The sequence below is a fragment of the Empidonax traillii genome, unplaced genomic scaffold (genome assembly GCF_003031625.1).
Source record: "Empidonax traillii isolate 1590-97213 ecotype Southwest subspecies unplaced genomic scaffold, ASM303162v1 scaffold563:size410408, whole genome shotgun sequence".
Lineage (NCBI taxonomy): Eukaryota > Metazoa > Chordata > Aves > Passeriformes > Tyrannidae > Empidonax > Empidonax traillii.
The window spans coordinates 88,464-109,561 of NW_020955756.1; the positions used below are offsets into that span (position 1 = coordinate 88,464).

Below are 21,098 nucleotides of genomic sequence, written 5' to 3' on the forward strand. Positions count from 1 at the left end.
TCCGGCGTGTGATCCCCGGCGGCTCCCGTCGGCCCCGGGATGGCGCCGCCCATGGCGCGGTGCCCCCGCCCTCCGCCGCCGCACCGCGCCTGGCAGCCGGGCCGGGGCGGCTCGGAGCCATGGGAGCCGCGGGAGGCGGCGGCGGGCGGCAGGGCACCGCGGCGGGCTAGGGCGGGCGATCGGGTCGCGGGGCGGCGCGGCGGAGCTCGCAGGACCATGGCGACAGCGGCGGCGGCGGCGCCCGGGCGGGCGCGGCGAGGGGCGCCCATGTACTCGGTAGGCGGCGGCGGCGGGAGCGGTGCTGCGGGGAAGAGGTTGCTGCCTCAGCCACTGTGAGGTGCCGGTCAGTCCGAAGCGGAATGGCGCGATCCCCCTTGCTCCTCTGCCCCGACTTGGGTCCCGGGGAAGCGGGGGCCGCGCTACGGCGGTAGAGACGAGGCCTGTCCCGGGCTCAGCAGGGGCGGGTGGCGGCCGAGCGGTTCCATTACCGGCTCACTTTCCTGGGCCCGCTTCTCTGCCCCAGCTGCGCCTGCAGGATCTGTCGTGTCAGTCGCGACAGCCGGGGCTCCCGATCCCCATCCCGAGCGCCGCGTCTACCCTCAGGCCGGCTGTGGAAGGCCAGCCGGGTTGGGGAAGGTGGGACGTGGCTCTCCCTTGCGGAGGCTGTGTCCCGGAGCGGCTCCCTGGGGCGGCAGGTGTCCGGGCGCTGCGCGGGGTTCCAGCCCCGCAGAAAACAGCCCTGCCAGCGACGGTGAATACAGCACTGGGAGATTGACATGGGCATGGAGTGGCAGAAAGGGGTTTTCCCATGTTACATGGTCGAAGTGACTTTATTGACCTTGTTTGTTCCCTACAGTTCCTTTACCAGCCTCAGACGAGGTTTGAGTGCGGGGTGCTCAAACCCCCCATCTCCCCCCAAGCATTTGGAGAACGGGACTAGGGATAAAGGGAAATCAGTCCTTGTTTCAGCAGAGATTCCCAAACTTCTCTTCTCTGAGTTCTTGCCAGTATTCTGGTATACCAAATGAAACACAAGCACCATCATTACCTTGCATATCCTACTTACATGGAAGCAGAGAAGCTCCAGGCTCCTGCTCTTTTGCTTCTGTACTTCGCCAGTGTCACAGTAACTGTGCCTGTCACTGAATTTTCTGATGTCCAGGTTTCCAACAATGTGGTTTTTAAGTGTGCTCTCTACCAGTTGGCAATTGAAGCTGGAACAGCGGCTTGGCTGTAATGTGTAAAAGCAGTGTTATAAATCTTAAGTGGTTAGTGGTTGGCAAAGTTTGTGGTTTGGCTCCCTCAGTGCTCTTTTAGAACAGGGTATAAAAACAACTATTGCCATGAAGAGAAATCAGTTGCATATCAAGTCTGAAAACATCAAATGAGGAGCAGAGGCAGAGAGGTGATTTTTCACTGGGCTGTGGCCTTTGCAAAGCTCTGCTCACCAGAGCAGTGTTGGGAAATGACTGTAGCAGTGCAGTGGCTGCTGATGTGGCTGATGATGCCCATGCTGAGTGCTGCTTTTCTTTGTCTGGGTTTTGTGTAGTTGCAAATTGCAGGATTTAAACTTTTGTAATTGACATAAATTTTGCTCAGATTTTCTGAGAACTGATTGGTCACACACTGATCTAAGTAAGTGTACACTTAGAGCCAAATAATATTTTCTGCTGCTATTTGAGCTATCTCTTTTTTTGCCATTACAGAGCATAAGAGATTTATTTCTGATTTATTTTTAATCAAGAGGGTTGATATAAGGTGTCAGCAGCAGCAGATGGCTAATACAAACTATTTCCAGTCATCTTAACAGTTCTTAACTTACTTAGCTCTTGCAAAATACCAAACAGTTTAAAGCTGTGGAAGAAGATTGAAAACTGTAATGCTGTAAACCATACAGGGGAAAAAAAAGCCCCAAAAGTTTTACATGAATATGGGCCTGGGTTTAATACCCTATATAGGATTGTTTTGAAAGTCCCTGGAGAGTTTGTTACTGTGGGGCAATTCTCTAAAATGCAGCACTGGAAAGAAAAGTTGTACAATCTACCAAATGCGATTACAGTAGAAGGATGGTCTCATTGGAGGACGCAAATCCCACTATAATGTTTGACCTTCTCATGTTCTTTTCCCCACACGGTATAGGCAAATTTGGAGAGCGTCCTTTTGCCCATACTGTGTGGTGAAAAGAACATGAGAAGGTCAAAGATTATAGTAGGATTTGTGTCCTCCAGTGAAACGAATTTGGCTTTTGATGCAGTTGAGGCTTTGAAGGAAATTTTGTCGTTCTTCAGTGGAGATATTCCTGATTTGAGCTTTTTGTTTTGTTTTGCCAAGTTATTTTGTGTTGATAAATGGACAGTAACTAAAGGTTTGCTTTCTACTTTAAATGTCAACTACTCTGTTAGTGTTGCTGATGTCGCTGTGGGCAGCTGGCAGTGGAACTTGACTCCTTCTCCCAAGGTTGAAAACCCAGCTGCCACTGCTGGGCATTTTGCTTATCTGTTCCTGATGTTCTCCTGCATGTTTGCTGGCAAGGCTTTCTGCTCAGCACCAGAAAAGGTCACTGTAAGAGCCCATGAAACAAAGTGATTTATTTCTTCATTATCAGGTTGGTTCTGTACAGATGACATATAGGAAGAAGAAGTGGAATGAATGAGAAGGATGCCTTTGCTACCCTTCAGGTGGTATTGTGGAGGAAGACATAAGCATTTTTATTTTTAACATCTTCTTCTGATAGATATAGTTTTGATCATAAGCTATACTTTTAGATTTGTGTTTCGTAGAGACTTACTCCAGTAGTCTTATTTATCTGGTGGCTACTGCTGCTGTTTTGAAGTTTAGAGAAATACAGTTTCAGTCTTGGAAAGACCAAGGGGTCATTCATGCAAACTGTGGTGTTATAGGACATAATAGGAGATATCTTTATCCAGTGCAGAGATCTATTGACTCAAGGGGAAGAGTTTTTCCTTTGAGATTTCTGCAGCGAGATGGATAATTCTTCTTGATGTGCCAGTTGTTTTCCTGCTTAGCAGTGATATTGGTTACTCAGAGGCTGTGCTCTTTTTACCTTCGTGTGCACCATACGGCATTTTGATCTTCTCATGGCTGACAGTGTTGGGTTTTTTTGTTTGTTCCTGCTTGGCTGTTTCATGTACCTTACGTCCAAGCTTTGTGAAAACCACCACAAGTCACCAAGGTCCCAAATGCAACTTTAAGTAGCAGGGATTGTTTTTTCTGTGTTGATGATTGTGTTTTTATAATGTCAGTCATGGCATTGTCTTCATCAAGCTGTGAGAGTTGGAATCAAAGGTGTTTTAGTTAATACCTATTAATCATGGAGAGCCTGGAGGCAAGGCACTTTAGCTTTAAAAGCCCAGGTGTTCCTTCAACTTCTTCCGGTTGGACAGAATTAAGTAACATGTGGCATAGGGTGATTTGAGGATCTTCGCAGTTGGAAAGGGTTGGGGTGTTTTTTTGGGGGGGGTTGTTTGTTTGTTTGTTTTTCTTTTTAGTTTCTTTCTAGATCACTGTTTCAAGGTAATATTTGTTCCTGCACTCACAGGATGTTACTGAAAGCTAAAAGGAAACCCCAAAATGTTGCAGACGTATTACATACCATTACTCTGGCGCTGTAGCCAAGCAGATCACCAAATGGTTCAAGACAGTGTCTCATTCTTCATTTGTATGTTCCTAGCAGAAAGATCTCACATCAAAGAAAAGAGATGAGTTTGAAGATATCTTGGAGGAAAGACGGTTGTCCAGTGACTTGAGATACGCAATGAAATGTTATACTCCTGTGATCTACAAGGGACTTTCACCTTGCAAGCCAAATGCTATTAAAAGTGCTGTTCTCCAGTCAGAGCAAGTTCGATATGTTATCAAGCAGGTGAGTCTGGTCACTGAGCTGTGAGATGAGGTAGGGTGAACACAGCCGAGCTTTGTGTGGCAGCAGGGAAAAAGAGATTATTGCTGACCTTGTCAAAACGATAGCTGCAGCTTGGAAGATGGTTCAGTAAATGAGTAACTTGAGAGCCATACTCTTTTGGCAGGAAAAACAAATACTGATTTATCGTAGAACTGCCAGTAAAACTGTCAGATAGCTCATTCATGAAACAATGTTTTGATTTTGCATATACAACACTTTAACTTATCCAGTGTGCTTGTCATTTTTTTTTCTTTTATTTCTACTCCTATTCCACTGTCCTCACCACAAAGCAGCACTGTGAAGAACAGAAGCACTCTCCTTCTTAGTCGATATTTTTGTGCTTTGGGGATATGTTATTGTAATTTTACAGGCTATTGATGTATTTATGAACCCGTCCTAAATGCTACTTTCATTAAAATGAGAGTTACATTTCACAGGTAATTCTTTGAAACACTGTCTAACATGTAACCATATTTTTGTTTTAAGATGAAGGGCAGCTGCTATTTTGTAATGAATAAAGTATTTTATGGTCAGATTGGCTGATATTTTATATTGTATTGAAATGCCTGAAATAAGAGTGTGTGCTATTTAGCAGAGTAACTGTTTTCAGTATTCATGAAAAATACTTCCAAGTGAATGGAAGTATGTAGGATGTTCTGGTTAGTCCTGAGTGAGTGGCTACTGTAAAATTTTTCTGTTTGTTTATTTTAATGGTCAGTGTAACAAATTATATATCTGCATCTGTTATGATATGACAGAATAAACAATGTCCTACGAAGTAGTCTTGTTGCACATCATGGATGGCTAAGTAGTATGAAATCCAAAAAAGTCTTTCAACTTTAGAGACACCAGAAGATTTACTGAAAGAAAATACTTTAAAGAGGACTTGACAGAAAGACATTTGTGTGATGTGTTCTTCTGAAGTGCTGCATTTTTGATGGAAAATGATTTTGATGGATATTTTCCAGGCTAGCATCACGTGTTTGAAGGGGCTTAGCAGACCTCCCATTGCAGCCTAGTTACCAGCCTTACACTAGAGATTACTGAAAGTATCTGAGACTGTCTTGGGAATGAGCCCAACAGTCTTCGATTAGTGACCCTCCTGCCTGAGCAGGGTTTACACGGCTTTACAGAGCCGTACTAGAATTTGTTCTTGTGCCAAATTGTTGAGGTTATTAAAGTTCAGTATTCAAAAGGAAGGTCATTTGTTTGTTTTAGCTTGCTATATGTCACTGGTCCGGTTTTTTGATTCCTGATTTTGGGAAATAAGTGCTTAGTTCTGTAGTCGATATTCACTTAAATCACACAGGATGGTGATCTGTGTGGTAGTCCTTTTGCTTGTGAATAAAAACAGTATCTCTCCCTAGTGAATAACAAGAAGAACGTTTTGGCTTCCTAAGTGAGATTGATTTTCTTAGGCTGAAGTGGAAGCAGTTTATGACTTCTTTAAGCATTTAAAGTAATCAGTTAAAGCTATATGTGGAAATACTTAGAATGAAGGATAACGCATTTAATAAAATACAACTGAAGCAGTTGATATGATAATAAGGTGGTATATGGAGGTAGGTTGGAGGAGATGGATTTTCACATATGTCACAAAATAGAAATAATAGGTAAGCAGTGCTGGCTTCTAAACAGAGCTGTGACTTTTTTGGTGACTTTTTCTTCTACCATTCCTTCTCTTTCCTCCTCTCTGTTCAGCAGAAGTCACGTTCCCTATTCTGTAATAGTAAAAGGCTTAACTTTTGAATTAAATATTTCCAGATTCAAAGTATCAAATAGGAGGAATGTCCGTTATTTAGATCTGTTTTTAGAAACTTCTAAAGGGAATGTGCATGGCAACAGAAAAAAGATCATTAATATGCACAGTTGGTAGAGACAGTGCTTTGTATGCAATTCAGCTACCCATTGCTAAAGTAATACATTACAAAGAAATTGAAGTGTGACAGGGCTGAGATTCTCCATAAATGCACTTAAAATATTTCCGTTGTGAATATCTCTGCAAATGTAGGTTAAATGTTACTAGTCAAAGAAAAATGCACACAGCCTTCTTTAGACGTATTGTATAGGAAACATTCTTTGAACTTAAATCTCCTCTGAACATGCTACAAGTTAAAACACTCAGATGGTGTGTTTGGTGTGGGGGGGGAAAATCGTTGGACACTCTTCCTCCTGCCATCTAAGCCCATGACTGATTTTTGGGCGGCTTTCACTTGGCTTTCTCCTGTTGACAGACACCAAACAGATTCTGTATAATAAGATAAACACCTATTGCATATGTGGACTATTGTAATAGTTCTGCCATTGTAGTTATGGCACGTTAGAATGGTGTGCATGCCCAAGGGGAGGGGAACAACTTCTCACTGCTGTTTTGTTTGTTTTGTTTCTCTCTAGTTAGCCAAAGAGATGGGAGAATCACCTGATATTATTCAAGAAGAAGCCATGGAAATCCTGGATGAAATGGGCCACCGTATGCAGTTAGGAGCTGTCAGATTTTTTGCCTTTACTCTGAGCAAAATATTTAAACAGCTTTTCCAGAGAGTTTGTGTGAATGAAGAAGGAATGCAGAGAGTGAGTACTGGTGGGGGAGAAAAAGTTACAATATTTTCATACCAATCGCTTAGACAAGATCTCTAATCTTCAAGTAAAAAATATGAAAAATACCCTTTGGGAAAAAAAAAATTACTGTCCTTGTGTTTATTACTGCATTTCTTAACAACCGTGGGAAGAAAGAGACATGATACATAAGTATTTTAGAGGCAAACAGCCGTCAGGAGTTTTTGTACGTTTTCCAAATGCTTTCTATGGTAAGGAATACCATGTGCCTGTGATCAACCACTGAGAGAGTCTTTTCTGTATGGTACTGTAAAATAATAACACTTTTACCTGAAAACATAATGTTATATTACATAATGGGGTGGCCCTGGTTTTTGTGTCCTGTGATACCTGTGAACCACAGGTTGCTAGTCTGGAAACAATTGCTCCAAATTTTCTATGGATTCCGTGCTGAAAAAGGTATAGAGTATGTGGACAGAAAAAACACCCTCAAACAAATCAGTTTCAGCCCAGTGAAAGTCTACGTTTGCAAATTTCAACAGTCAGTCGGTAAATATTGGAACAATATTGTTTGCACTGTTCTTTTTCAGTTGCAACACGCCATTCAGGAGCATCCAGTTGTACTGCTGCCCAGTCACCGAAGCTATGTAGACTTTTTGATGCTGTCTTATTTGCTATATACCTATGATTTGGCTTTGCCTGTCATTGCTGCAGGAATAGGCAAGTATGTTCTTTTATCAATGTTTTCAGGATTCAGAGAATCTGTAGCAAGGGGTATGGTAGCTGCACAAGTATTTGTTTTTAACATCAATTCCAAATATGTCTTGTTAAAGCCTCCTTGGGTGAGAGGCTTACAATGTCTGAAAGCTTCTCACTGGTGCTGAATTTTTTTTCATAGCAGGTTCACCCAGAAGTGCCCCATCCATAGACCCAAGGCTAGGGCAAAGATAAGGGTTGCAAAGACAACTTCTCTGTTGCTTTTACTGCCTGGGAACAGACAAAAACTTGCCCAAGAGCTACTGTGGATGCAGAACTTCTGGTGATACTTGGTACAGTTTTAAGTGCAGTCATAGTAGCCAGATATGAAGTGCTAGCCACCTTGTGCTTGTTGCCACTGTGACTGATTCTCTTGAAGCATTGGCAGAACTGTTCTGTGACATGCTGAGAGCAGAGCTGGCTGGGAAGCGAAATTTCATGTCAGAGGTCAGGATTTTGGACATACTTAGTTCTAAAGCAGACGAAGCCAGTATATTTGTGGGAAACAATTCTTGAAGACTTGAACAGTAAATGTGTTCTGAGTTAATGTGCATTTTGAAAACCTGGACTCTGTCAGCACTTAACTGGGATGCTGATCTTGGAAGTCTCAGTTATCGACCAGGTCTTCTAAGCAGGGAGAAAACCACCTCAAGGTCTGGTGCAGCACTGTAATATGCATAGGTAAGCTAGCAAAGATCTGGGAATCTACTGCTTTACTGTAGTCTACTTTTCCAGTCAAGAGGTTGGAAAGAGCAGTAGAAAACTAGCAGAATCTGGGAGAATATACTTGCTGTGGAAGATGAGATTCCCTGGTCTTTGAGTTTGCATCTGGGTGATGCAGGTTATATTCTGGTGAATTTGGAAGTCAGTGTCTCATAGCTGCCTTGATCAAAGTGTTGCATTATTGTGTCATGCATTGTTGAAAATCTGCTCATGTGCTGTCATAGGTATTGGTGTAATCCTTTGCTGACTTGGATTAGAGTCTTTTTGAGTTTTGGGCCTCAAAAGGGTATCTATGGTACTATTAGTTTAGTTTACAGGGATTTTTTAATGATTAACATTTTTTTAAGTGATTTGGGTGCTTCAGGGTCAAAGTTCTAAAGAATTAGGGGCTTGCAGTTTGATGTTGCATGTGTGTATTATTTTAAATTCCTCTGGAGAAAATACAGTTCTCTGTGGTTGCAGTTGTATTTCCTGCATATCGTGTTAGAGGTTCACAAGATGTGGTTTACAAACTCACTCTCAAAGGGGTACTTGTCCTGAGTGGAAAGACACTCTCCCTGTATAGGTCTTAAGTGCCTTTGCTTTGTTAATTATCACTTGGCCTCAAGTAGCATGCAGATAGATCTGTGGGGATTAGCTAAGGGAAGGTAAACAGTTGTCCATAACACTGGTAAATCCTCATACAGTACATTAGCAGGGATCTAGCTGGTGCCAGGATCACATTTCTGGTGTCTACGATGTCTTCAAGGCAGTAATTGTCAGCATTGCAGCTAGAAGTGTGAATTTATCTTAGTGAATAACTGTTCTCAAGTATTTGATGGATTGAGGTGGCAAGGATGTTGAAATGGCACATGGCCAGCTGCTGTTTTACTTATTTTAAATGCTTCCTTAAGAAATTTGTTAATGTTAAGTGTTTCTTGGTTTTGACAAGTTCAGCGTTGACTGTCATTCCTTAAAACTAAAAAACTTACAAAAAATTTTAGCTGGTTTGATATACGTCCCTCAACGTGATGATTCAGGATCGTAAATGATCTAATATAGTTTAACTGGCCAGATAATTTCTGTGTCTTGTAGGATACATTCAATAGTAACTGCTTTTTTCTACAAATGAGTGAGACAATGTACTTCAAAAATTCAGTCTTTATTATGGTTGAACTCTGGCCATCTAAATCATGAAAATAAATTGCTCTAATTGAATTCAGCTTACCAGAAAAATTTGAAAGCATATTATAATATGCCAGTCATGCCTGCGTGAGTCTTGCTAGACAATCTGAAAGAATATAACCATATTGGCAACAATGGAATCATTGAAAGAGATTTTCTGTGCTCTGGTAATCAGTGTATTAGAGAACATGGTTGATTCTGCTGGGTGATATAAATCAATAAATTTTGTTTGTGTGGCTTTGGTTTTTATCTGATTGCTTTTCAGATTTCCTAGGAATGAAAATAGTTGGTGAGCTGCTACGAAGGGCAGGTGCCTTTTTTATGCGACGCTCCTTTGGTGGGAACAGACTCTACTGGGCAGTGTTTGCTGAATATGTAAAAACAATGTTACGGGTAAATAAATTACTGAACTCTCAAAATGTGTGTTTAAGAAGGACTGTTGGAATGATTCATGTGAAATGTGCAGGATGCTGTTATTGGTATGTGATTGAAAGTCTTCATGGTGATCTGATTATGTCAGAATTGCTGTAGGTGAAGACCATGTGTGCATTCTGATATTACAGTAGTAATAAACTTACAGCAGTAAGTTTATCAGTTACAGCAGTAAGTGATAAACAAATTACTGCTTATCAGTTGCTTTGGATTGTGTGTCCATATCTCATGACAGGCACAATATTTTCATTAATTTAACTATATGGTGTGGCAAATGCAGTGGATGAATAAAGGCATAGAGATGAATGAAGTTAGACATGCATGCCCTCCATTAAGAAAAATAACTTACATTTGAAGTACTTAAAACTATTTGTGGGCAATAAAGAAGAACTTTTTTTCTGACCATCTTCTTTGTTTGTTTTACTTTTGAAGAGTGGCTATGCCCCAATTGAATTTTTTCTTGAAGGGACTAGAAGCCGCACTGCCAAGACTCTGACTCCAAAATTTGGTAGGTTTATTGAAAATGTGGAATTTGTTATTATTATTAGTGTTTTAATTACTGGGTATGTGCTTTGTAAGCTCTTCAGATAAAAAGGGATGTTACGGTAGTGGGAAACTGGGGAAATCTGTCAGAGTACTGGAAAGCATTATGGTTGGAGTTCTAAGGTCATACAAAGAGCAGTAATACGTCACTTGCACTCTACTGCTTTTGCTCCCTTTGATCCATTGTGTACTTAATTCAATTACTCTTCACCCTTTTCTTCCTAGAAAATAGTCATGTCCTGACCAGCAGAGAAATACTGACATCTAACTGTAAAAGTAATGGGGAATCTTTAGAAGGAAGATACTGTGTGAGCACAGAGCAGTCTGCTGAAAAAAGCATTGCTCCCATTTATCTTCTGTTTTAAAGCTTGGGCAATGTCTTGTGCATCTGCTGGCTTGAAGAGAGAACAGACACAGTGCACACCTGTTAGCAGTTTCTAAAATGCAAAGATACCCTTTTCAAAGTTAAATTGCAGTTCTTTTCCCTCTTTGAAAAGGACAGGTGATTCACTTTTTTTTTTTTTTTCCCCAATTTACAGGTCTTCTCAGCATTGTGATGGAACCCTTTTTTAAACGTGAAGTCTTTGACACATACCTAGTTCCCATCAGCATCAGCTATGAGAGGATATTAGAAGAATCTCTCTATGCATATGAACTCCTAGGAGTCCCAAAGCCCAAAGAATCCACATCTGTATGTAAATTCCTTAAGAACAGGACATAAGTGGATGTATACACACCCTGTAGCACCAACATTTGAGTTTTGCTCTTCCCATTTTCATAGGGGTTGTTAAAAGCCAGAAGGATCCTCAGTGACAATTTTGGTACCATTCATATCTACGTTGGCCAACCGGTGTCCCTTAGAACATTGGCATCTGGGAGAATCAATCGGTGCCCGTACAATTTGGTTCCCAGGTACTGCATCTTTCCGTGGTGTATGCACAGAAAAAAACATTTTTCTAGTCCTCACCTATGTAAATAATTAAGATGTTCTCTTGTACTTTGTTTTCACTTTCTCTTGTCTCCCTCTATCTGACTGAACAAACTGTTTTGGCTTAGCAGAGGCTTATTGTGCTTGCGAATGGGTGTTTCTGAAATGGGTTGTTACTTGTGTGGCTTTGCCTTGTGTGGAGAAGATGCCATTATAAAATTTAATGATGACGCGTGAGCCAGGCAAAGCTCTGTGTTCTGAGAATTCAGTGCTTTTGCCACTTACAATTTCTGCCTTTCTCTCCCTTCCTGCTTTATTTGTGCAAAAGGTTAAGTGACCTCGTGTAGGGAGCTGTAGCTGTGACTGGATTGGGTGGCTTTTGCAATTTTTTATGTAAAACATAATGCTTTTGAATTTTATTGGAAAACATCAAATGTACAGCATCAATACAGAGTTCTGTGCTTCAAGTGCTGTCATGAAGCTACTGATGTTTCGCTCTATAGTTCTGCCTGCATAGCACAGAGATGGAATGATCCCTCTAGATGTTAGGTGCTGTATAGTAGTTATGGGTCTAGGAGCAATATGGAAAAAATGAAGGAGGGTGTGATTTATACTCCAGTTTTTGGAGCTCTTTACTTTGAACTGCATTACTCTTTTCAGGCATCTTCCCCAAAAGCCATCAGAGGATATCCAAGAATTTGTCAGTGACGTAGCTTATAAAATGGAGCTCCTGCAAATAGAAAACATGGTTTTGAGCCCATGGGTGCTGGTTGCTGCTCTCCTGCTCCAGAATTTGCCAGCCATGGAATTTGAACTTCTAATAGAAAAGACCCTGTGGCTTAAAGGCTTAACACAGACTTTTGGAGGATTCATTGAATGGCCTGGTATGCACAAAAAGTGTTTTCTGTTCCTCTTGTTGCTTATGAAGGATAAACTAGATTTCTGTGGAAGCAGTGTATGGTGACTGCTTCGTAGAACATTTTCTCAGAGTTGTAAATGGATTTTAGGGTATGCTAAAAATTATGCTGAAACCTGAGAGGTTTTGACTTGATCTGTAGAAGATGCTACTTTGAAAAATTCTTAGGTGGAAGCAGAACAGATATTTTACTGTTATATCCTAAATTGTGGAAGCAGGGGGAAATTATAAGGTACTTGTATTAGAGTACTGAGATTTGGCAATTGTCTGTCTTTCTGAACCCTATGGAAGTCACGGGAAATTTTCTGATCTGCAGCAGTTAACTTGGTGTAATGCTACATTTACTGCTTGATATTGACTGTAATGTAACTTGTTACTGTGGCAAAGAACTAGGGGAAACAAATGGGGGAGAAAAATCAAAACTCTTCAGTTGTCTGTTAATTTTTAAATTTAACTTAATCTCCAGAAACAGTGATGACTTTTTGGGGAGGGCTTCTTTGGTAGTTTTATTTATATACTTATACCTTACACACACCCACTCTATTTTGTTAAATATATATATGTTGGCTACTGAAATATTGATTGTCCTTTCAGATTTTCTGTTTTAAACTTCCGTCTGTGAGCCAGGGTGAGTCAGGTAATTAATTCTAGAGCCTCGGGATGTAAGTAGTAAAGGTAGCAAAGACAAATATTGTGTAATGCAAGTACATTTACCTTTTCACTGCAGGGAGACTTAAACCATGGATCTTTGCTGTTTTAGTCCTGTATATAAGCAAGGATCCCTTTCCACTACTGCAGTAAAGAAATAGGAGCAAGCTACTGATATAACACAACTCTGTCATTTCCAGAAGAAAAACACTTCTTTTAGGGATCCACACTGCAGGGAAGGCAGGCAAGGTCCGCGTCTGCCAGACTGGTAAAAGCAAGAATTTCATGGCAGTATTTAAACAACATTTAGAATCTTACTGCACAGTAGACTGAACAACACACCACATTCAGGTTTGCTTATTTATTTTGCTTATTTTCTTTGCAACAGTGAATAAGCATGTGTTTTGCTAGGGTTGTGATATAGTCAGGGAATAACAAATAGACCTGGTAATGAAATAGAGGAATGACAACAACTGAGCAGATTTTGTTGGAGTATGCTGGATGTGCTCGAGGCATCAGCTGCATAGAAACAGGGTTTGTTGTTTTGGTTTGTACTGTCAATAATTTGAAAGAATAAATACATTTTAAAGGCTAATTTGGTGATGTCAGCAATTACAAGTACCCTGTCCACTCTTCTGTCTCTGAACAGCTAGTTGTTTCTTCCTTTGTGATGCAGATTGGTTGTTACAGGCAGAACATTTGCTTGGCTGTTAGAAATTTTATATTCAAAACAGGAACTGCAGAATGACTTGCTCAGACTTCTGCTTCCTATTGCATTGAGAAACTCGGGAGCTTTAGCAAAACTGGAATAAAGTAGACTAAAGAAGTAAATAAGATGCAAGGAGACTCTACCTGAATCTGTATTAAAAGAAAAGAATAGGCGTTTTCTTCAGTCAAAGGCTATATTGATGTGATATGCCTATGGTGCTGTGAACATGCAAACTTGTACTGTCAGAAATGCCTAAGCAGAATTACGGTCTCCATTTCCTTACTGATGAATGTACTCATCAAACAGATCTCTCCTTTTTTTTATTTGGAGGCTCAGAATAGTTGTTCCAGAGACAAAAGAAACATTTGTCATTGTTAGCAAGTGGAAGAAATTAAAGCGTTTGAATTTAAAGTGTTTTAATTAGAGAAATGTCTGGAATTAGTTCTCTCTATGTCCTACTATTAGGCTGCCCATTCCTGGTATGAATTATTTTGGAACATCTCTCCAACTGAATGTTTGGTGTAATAATTTGTCTTCAGTGATAAAACTTAATGAATGAGTGGAGCATTTTAGGCTGTTTCAGTAGAGTTATTCTCCCTTTTGCATCTTCCTGAGTGTTGCATTTTCCTGTTAGATAACCTGTGTGCCAAAAAAGCAGTCCTGTCTGGCCTCACCCTGCATTCCAACGTTGCTCAACTTGTCGATGGCCACGTGGTCCTGAATGACAAAGGAGTGGAAGATGGAGCTGTAGGGGAGATCGTCTTCAAGCGTGCCCTGGCCATCCTCATGTGTGCCACGTACAGAAACCAGCTGCTGAACGTGTTTGTGCGTCCATCTCTGGTGGCACTTGCCTTGCAGATGACACCCAGCTTCAGAAAAGGTACGTTTGGATTCTTGAGAATCTGCTGTCTTTGCTCCTTGTGCCATCAGCTGTGAGAGGAGATTGAGGTTCCTGTGACTGCTAGATGGAGCTATTTGAGACCTTTATACTTGGGATAAGGCCCATGGCTTAAGGTGGATATGTTGGGGGAACATGTGGGTTATTTGCTTGTCTTTTTTTGTTTGTTTGCCTTTTGATACTTCTGAGAGTATGTATATTGTGCTGAGAGGGCAGGGGCAAGGTGAGCTGATCTCAGTTCCTGGGTTCCAAATTGCGCACAACTCATGCATTTATACAGCACAGTCGGTTCTCAGTCTTTCTTCTCTTCCTGCTATTGCTTCTGGAGTAGTTAAGTGTTTTTCAATACTTGGTACTTGAAGAAACTTTGCAGAATTCATACCTTAGTTTTTTGCAGCATCTGATTGCGTGGCATTTAAAGCATTTTCTGAAAAGCTACAACCCCTTGCTCTTTCCTTTTGTTAACAGTTGAATCAAGTACTTTGAATTTGCTGTTCTGTTGTGGTTTCTGCTGTATATGTATGCATGTATGCTTTTAATGTCAAGTCCATACTTTATTTGAAGTAGGTACTCTCTCAAATAAGGAGTAAATGGCTTTTCACTTGCATGTTTTAAATTATTTGTTATAAATAAGTTTTTAAACAACAGTACTTTACAATTTTTTTCCCAGAGGAAGTTTATAGCTGCTTCAGCTTCTTGAGAGATGTTTTTTCTAATGAATTCATCTTCTTTCCTGGCATTTCATTGAAGGTAAAAACATTCATTTTATAAAAATACTGATTTAGTTGCAGCCAACTAAAATAGCATCTGATTTCAGGGCTCTGCCAAACAAGTGCTTTGTAATAAACACCTACGGTGATATCACCTTGATCTGTAAGTGGGAGGGAGAATTTAAAAGGAGATCATTTGGTTAGTTGCAAAATGTAGTCTGAATCCACAAGGTTGCATATGCAATCTTTTTTTATCCCTGAAATTGCCCAATTCTGAACAATTAAAATGAACTATAGTAGAAGTCTGGCTTTTTTGCATAAAGCTTCCAGTCTTCCCTTCCAGTCTTCCAGCACAGATATAAAAATATATGTAAAGCAGTCTTTTAAATGAAGTGTAAGTACTGTCTTCTTGCTCTGCAGTTATGAAAGTGACCTTGGGCAGTGAAGAAAAAAGTGCTAATGTAGATTTAATTGAATTCTATCACAGAGTGAGTCTGTTCTGTCAGCACAGAAACAAAACTGGAATTCTTGTTGAGGGTACACTAGGATAATTTTTTCTAAAACCTCTTGCAAACTGTGTAGCAGAGGGGCACTGCTGCTCTTTGTGGAAGTGAAACTATAGGCATTATACCACTTAATGACTGACTGGTTTATGCCGTTATCTTTGACAAATAGAGTATGCAATTCTAAATTGTACTTTGTGTGATTATACTCCTTCTCTTGCTGCTGTGATCAGTTGTTTTGTATAGCTCCATATGTGTGCTCTGTGATGGCTGGGCTACCAGAGGCCTGACGACACCCGGTGCCTCAGCTGTTTGAGTGTGCCTCTATACCCACATCTCCTTGACTGCCCAGCATGGCAGTATCTGCTCCTGTAGTGTCTATACAATGGCTAATGTTCCTCTTAGGCCTTGAACTCTGAAAGTTTCGATGTTCCAGTGTATTAGTAAACTTTTTTTTCCAGTATTTTGATGGTTCGTAGTTAAGCCCTTTTAACTTTTTATTACTGGCTTTTGTCTTGTGGAGAGTCAGGTAGTACACTGTGACCACAATGAGGGATGCAGCCTGTGAAGTCTTTTGAAGTGAGAACTTTCCTAATGGCATAGCAATGTCTCTCTTAGAGTCTTAGGGAACCTTTAGTTGCATCCTGTTTGTTTGAAGAGAAGTTTCCTCTCATTCTACTTCCTGCTCCATGCAACCATCAACTCAGACAAAGCCAGTACTGTTGCTGTGTACTGCCTTTTTACAGAGCTAAGTGTGCCTGTGTGCTCTCCTAACACAGCTGGACACAGGCAAAGTGGGAAAACTGCGGGCAGCACTTGCTCTCTGCAGGACTTGCTCTGTCACTTTGTACACAAACTTGCTGAGTTGGAGCTGGCTCTGGTCCAGCCAGCTTGAAATGCAGGTGAGAACAGGCTTATCTGTAAAAAAACTGATTCAACATCATACCCAATATATATTTTTAAGTCCATGTGGAGTTTCTTGTCTGGATTTTAAATTACATGGGAATTTTGTCAATGCTGAGACCAAATATCTGATGGTGATAGTTGTGGTCTTTCCTGCATTAGAAAAGAGACAAGCATAGTTTTTCTAATAATATTTAAGGCTTGTGACTATATTAAAATCTTATCGATTATTATATAGAAGAGAATTAGGCTTTTTCTAAAAAAGGCTGATTGCACAGTTATGTTTAGTTTTATTTGTAGCTTTTTTTATTTTGTAGCTTTTTGGAAGTGGCAGAACATAGCAGCAAGCAGGAAGGTGGCTGACTATGGCTGACTTTACTGGAGACAGATGAAAGAGTTGCTGTAATGTTAAGCAACCTCTTACCCACCCCTCTGTTTGTTCATGTGTCTCTCGGGTCTGTGTGCCATCCCCTTGTGTTATCTGTGTGTGTATCCCCTCCCCCTTATGCCCATATTGGCAGTAAAATGGTATCGTCATTGACATTTACATAATTTGTAAACTTCTTGGCCATTTTGTTGTCTCTTTGGTAGAGGGCAGGTCAGTGAACTGTATTATCATTTATTGCAAACAGTGGACATGAGATAAAGGCAAACCTTTACTTTAATAATAGATAACCAAAAAAGAAATACCCATAGAGAAAAATTAAATCAGACAACCTGACCCTATTTTGACAGAATCCTGAGGGAGGATTTTGCAATGGCAACCACAACCACTTTCTTTGTGCCAAGGCCTGCTGTGCATCGAGATACTGCTGTGTTTAAGAACATGTTCCCACTGCCTTTTTGTAAGGGTATTTTTGGTAGATAGGAAAATATTGTTCCAAGTCTCTTGAGAACTGAGTTCAGAAATGGAAGTCGTGCCCTATTGTGGTTTCTGTTGTTAATTTTGTGGGAAATGGACTTCCTGTAAGTGTTAAAATGTCAGTTATGCATCTCTCACCCAGGATTTTGAGGAAGGATGTTTTCTGCTCACGAAATGTGATGCCATTCAAACGAGTCAACAGGAGATCTACCCTACTGACAAAGGAAGTGCAATTATGTCTTTCTTGTCAGCTATGTTCAGACCTTTTGTGGAAGGTTACCAGGTATGTTGCCCTCCAGAAAATGATCTTTTTTTTTTTCCTGTGTTTTATAGGGAAACTAGGAGAGCTGTGATACTTCTGCAGTATAAATAGTGACTGTTTTCATGGCGAGCGAGTGCAAGAGTTAAAAAATAGCAGTAAAACACCACCCTCTCCTGATTTTAGCTTTTGACTCAGCCTTTTCCAAGTTACTAAAGTAGTAACTGTCTGTGATGGCTCATTGTAGGTTTATAAGCTTCATGGGGAATGTGCTGCTACCAAGTTCATTGTTCTTTTTTACGATGAGCTCTTGCTTAATTCATTTTATGTGGGCTGTCCTGCCAGGTGTGGAAATGATTTTGCATCTCCTGTCTGATAGCTTTTATGGGAGTAATTAATTACGTCTGTACGTCTTTAAATTCTTTTGGTTTTCCAAGGTTTTAAAGAGATTAAACCCTTACATTCCCATAGTAAGCAATGTATACAAACCCAGGAGGCTAAAATTTTGGGTATTTCAGCATAGGATTGGTGGGACTGTAGATGTTTAACGTATTGGAATTTGTTAATGATCTGGTATGTGACTTGGGCCAAACTGTACTGATTTGCCCAGTTTTCCCATCTGTGAAACACATATTGCTTTAACAAAATAAACTGGTTTTGATTGTAAGAACAGGAATGTTAAATTAATGTCTAAGGTAACTATTATAGAAATACTGAGCCTTATTTTAATATTGGGATTCTCTTACCTGTAAAACGGTAATAAAACTTTCAGATACCCTATGCAGCAAACCATTTGAGTTCCTCACCTACATTTTTCAAAGTGGAATAGTAATACTCACAAGGACATGTCTGTTTGTAATTCATAACAAGCTGACAATCAAAAAGAAAGGAATGCTAATTTTCTTTAAAATTTTAGTTAATTTTCAGATACCTCTCAAAGGAAATGAAAGAAGCATTTACTGAGAAGCAGTTTATACCTGGAGTCCGCAACTTTGTTTTTCAACTTCTTGAGAAGGGTGTGTACCCTTGCTATGCGGTATGATTTTACAAGAGTAGCCTGTTAATAGAAAATTATAAAAATTTTAATTGTGTTTCCGCTGTCTCCGTAGGCGTTACGCAGTGTTATGAAGCCCTGTCTTCTGACATGCAGAAAAATGCCTTAGCAGCTCTTGTGCAACTAGGTGCTGTGAAGAAAAAGAAAATGTAAGCAACATTAGCTTCTTGGTCTGTAAAAGTCAGCCTGTAGTCTTAGTGGCAATTCCTAATGTCTGAACTCTTAGTATGAAGCAAAATAGCAGAACCCCAGCTGCCTGAGCACCAGTCAGATAGTGGTTGACTGGATTTCTGGAATCGTGGTGAAGACCTGGTAGTCCTTTCTGTACACGTAGAAGTAGGATGGCACATCCTCATAGCGAAAAGACTCCTGTAGGACCTAGCAACAAAATTACTAGTAGGCTGCTTCTGACTCCCTTTACCTTTTGGTTTTCAGATTTTCTCTCAAGGCTCTCATAAGCAGAAAGAACAGCACTGCTGAGTGTTGTTACACAGGAGTTACTTTGTGTGTTACAATAAGCCTTGCCAGGCAATGTAAGCAAAAGTCAGGAATACTGCTAGCTTTGGGGGAGTTCACCACTGACATCTCAAAGCAATTTAACTGAAAGCCTAATCATTCAAGTCTTTTAACACAGTTCATAGTTTTTAAGGCCCAAGATTAAAATCCACCATTGTTATACAAAAGTATGGTGATGCACAGTATTGTGTTATCAAGTTAATTTGTGTTGTGGTGTTTCTTACTGTGTTTAAAAGTATGACCAAGGAAGTCCCTGCAGTGTTTTGAGTGTTTCACAGAACATCGTTGGCAGGTGATGACCCTGAGATACTTCCTTATGTGCCTCTGTTCAGGAAATGAATAGGTTAAGGTTTGTAACGCTCTTGATAAGTACACAAAGTACTGTAGTTGTTATGTCCTCTGCCACGGCACTGTGCTAAACAGATACCTAGAGTTAAATTCCCCTTTCAAGTAAAAGGAATAAATTGCATGCAACAAAATTTGACACCACATGAATATTTGGTTCGGTTTCAGAGAGTCTTGAAAAATGTATGATTAAAAACAAACAGTTGTTCTCTTCCTGCAAATGTGCCCTGTTAAAATTGAGGGAAGAGGGAGACATGGGGACTGTGAACAAGAGAAAGGATAAAGAAAGCATAACTCTTCTTGAGTAGAAGTCTGACAGGTCCTTAAATTTAATATTGATATATAAATCGTATGTAATTATGAAAATGTTTTAATTCAGGTTTAATTCATATTTGTGTGGAAATGACTGGAATAAGAAATATTCATTGAATAAACTTTTTTTTTCTTGTAACTATAGGTCGAATGGATTCACTTACAATGTAAATCAAGAAGCTGTTAGTAAAATCCTGGACATGTTTGGTAGGTGTTGTCTAATTATTGTGAAGAGAGCTTATCAAGTTATAAATTACTTCTGGACAATGCACATACATTCGATGTAGTGCTTTTTCCATAGTAATTCCATAGATTTAACTGTGTAAAAATCCTAGTAATATTTTTTTTACAATACTTTCTCTAGTGTCATTGGCTGCAGGTTTGAATCTCCCTTCTTTATTTCACATACTGTTCAACCCAATGACCAAGTAGTTAAATGGCATGGTGTTTATAGCAAGTTGATCAGAAGTGTTTACCTTTTTTTTTTTTTTTTGTTAGATGCTCGGATACCTGTACAGAAACCTGTGGCTGCACGACTCTAAGAGGTTCCTGATGCTGTGAGTGGATGTAAGTGCCTGCTGAGAACACGGACCACTGCCCTGCTGGAGCAGGGACGGGAGCGGGCAAGGTTCCCCTCTTGCCCAGTTAGCCTGCAAGCTGGGAGGCAAAGAGGTGTTCTACAGCTGGACAGCTCTCCATGACTGCTTAGGAGTTGCTGCTGTAAGGGATAGAGTTGCATTTGTATCCTCACTGTCTTTTGTTTTTTAAAACAAATTAAACATTTTCTTTTTTTTCAACGATAAATATTTAAAGAGATGTGAACAGTAATCGCTACCTAAATACATTTTTCTAGACTAATAACAAGGAATGTGATTGGTTTCAAATATTTCATGGATATGAAAATGTAATGGAGAGTTGAAAGACTTACTATTAAAATTATTATTTAGAAAAAATCCATTGCGGGCTGGCTAAATGCAAGGCAAGGCATTCATAAGGAATGAAGAGCACAAATCAAACCTTGGGCAATAACCAGGACTGCTAATCGTGTTGCATTTTGTGTTTTGGTATTTTTTTGTTTGGATTGGGTTTGTTTGTTTGTTTGTTTTTTTAAGGCAACTTGGCATTATTTTAATTACTTCATGAATGTTATATTTAAACACTGAATTAAAGCAGCGCCGTTAACGTGTCAGTCTGTCATCTCTTCCACCCCCTTCGCATCGCTCACCGTGCGGTGCCCCTTACAGACCCGAAGCGGGGACAGGCGCGGGGAAAAGGNGGCTCCGGGGCGGGGCAGAGCCGGGCTCCGGGGCGGGGCAGAGCCGGGCTCCGGGGCGGGGCAGAGCCGGGCTCCGGGGCGGGGCAGAGCCGGGCTCCGGGGCGGGGCAGAGCCGGGCTCCGGGGCGGGGCAGAGCCGGGCTCCGGGGCGGGGCAGAGCCGGG

The 21,098-nt window shown here is 40.6% G+C and overlaps 1 protein-coding gene across 2 annotated transcripts; it reads left to right on the forward strand.

Annotated features, from left to right (window-relative positions):
* The first annotated feature begins 1 nt into the window (after nucleotide 1).
* GNPAT (glyceronephosphate O-acyltransferase) lies at nucleotides 2–20,845 on the forward strand. Of its 2 annotated transcripts, none has more exons than XM_027897843.1 (16): nucleotides 2–276; nucleotides 3,692–3,883; nucleotides 6,317–6,493; nucleotides 7,069–7,198; nucleotides 9,387–9,514; nucleotides 9,986–10,061; nucleotides 10,636–10,787; nucleotides 10,878–11,008; nucleotides 11,685–11,908; nucleotides 13,932–14,177; nucleotides 14,866–14,945; nucleotides 17,316–17,456; nucleotides 18,349–18,448; nucleotides 18,542–18,635; nucleotides 19,805–19,866; nucleotides 20,158–20,845. In XM_027897843.1, exons 1-16 carry the CDS (start codon nucleotides 40–42, stop codon nucleotides 20,199–20,201), a joined length of 2,214 nt encoding a protein of 737 aa, XP_027753644.1. In that variant the 5' UTR covers nucleotides 2–39; the 3' UTR covers nucleotides 20,202–20,845. The 2 variants fall into 2 exon arrangements, with proteins under 2 accessions (XP_027753644.1, XP_027753645.1); XM_027897844.1 differs by having other exon boundaries at nucleotides 3,695–3,883.
* The last annotated feature ends 253 nt before the right edge of the window (nucleotides 20,846–21,098 follow it).

What these genes read in the sequence shown, in the direction of transcription:
- GNPAT (XM_027897843.1), top strand. Translation starts at nt 40, where the DNA reads ATGGCGCCGCCCATGGCGCGGTGCCCCCGCCCTCCGCCGCCGCACCGC. An exon ending in TTCGATATGTTATCAAGCAG is followed by an intron (nt 3,884 to 6,316) that starts GTGAGTCTGGTC and finishes GTTTCTCTCTAG; the next exon opens with TTAGCCAAAGAGATGGGAGA. An exon ending in GACACCCAGCTTCAGAAAAG is followed by an intron (nt 14,178 to 14,865) that starts GTACGTTTGGAT and finishes TTTTTTTCCCAG; the next exon opens with AGGAAGTTTATAGCTGCTTC.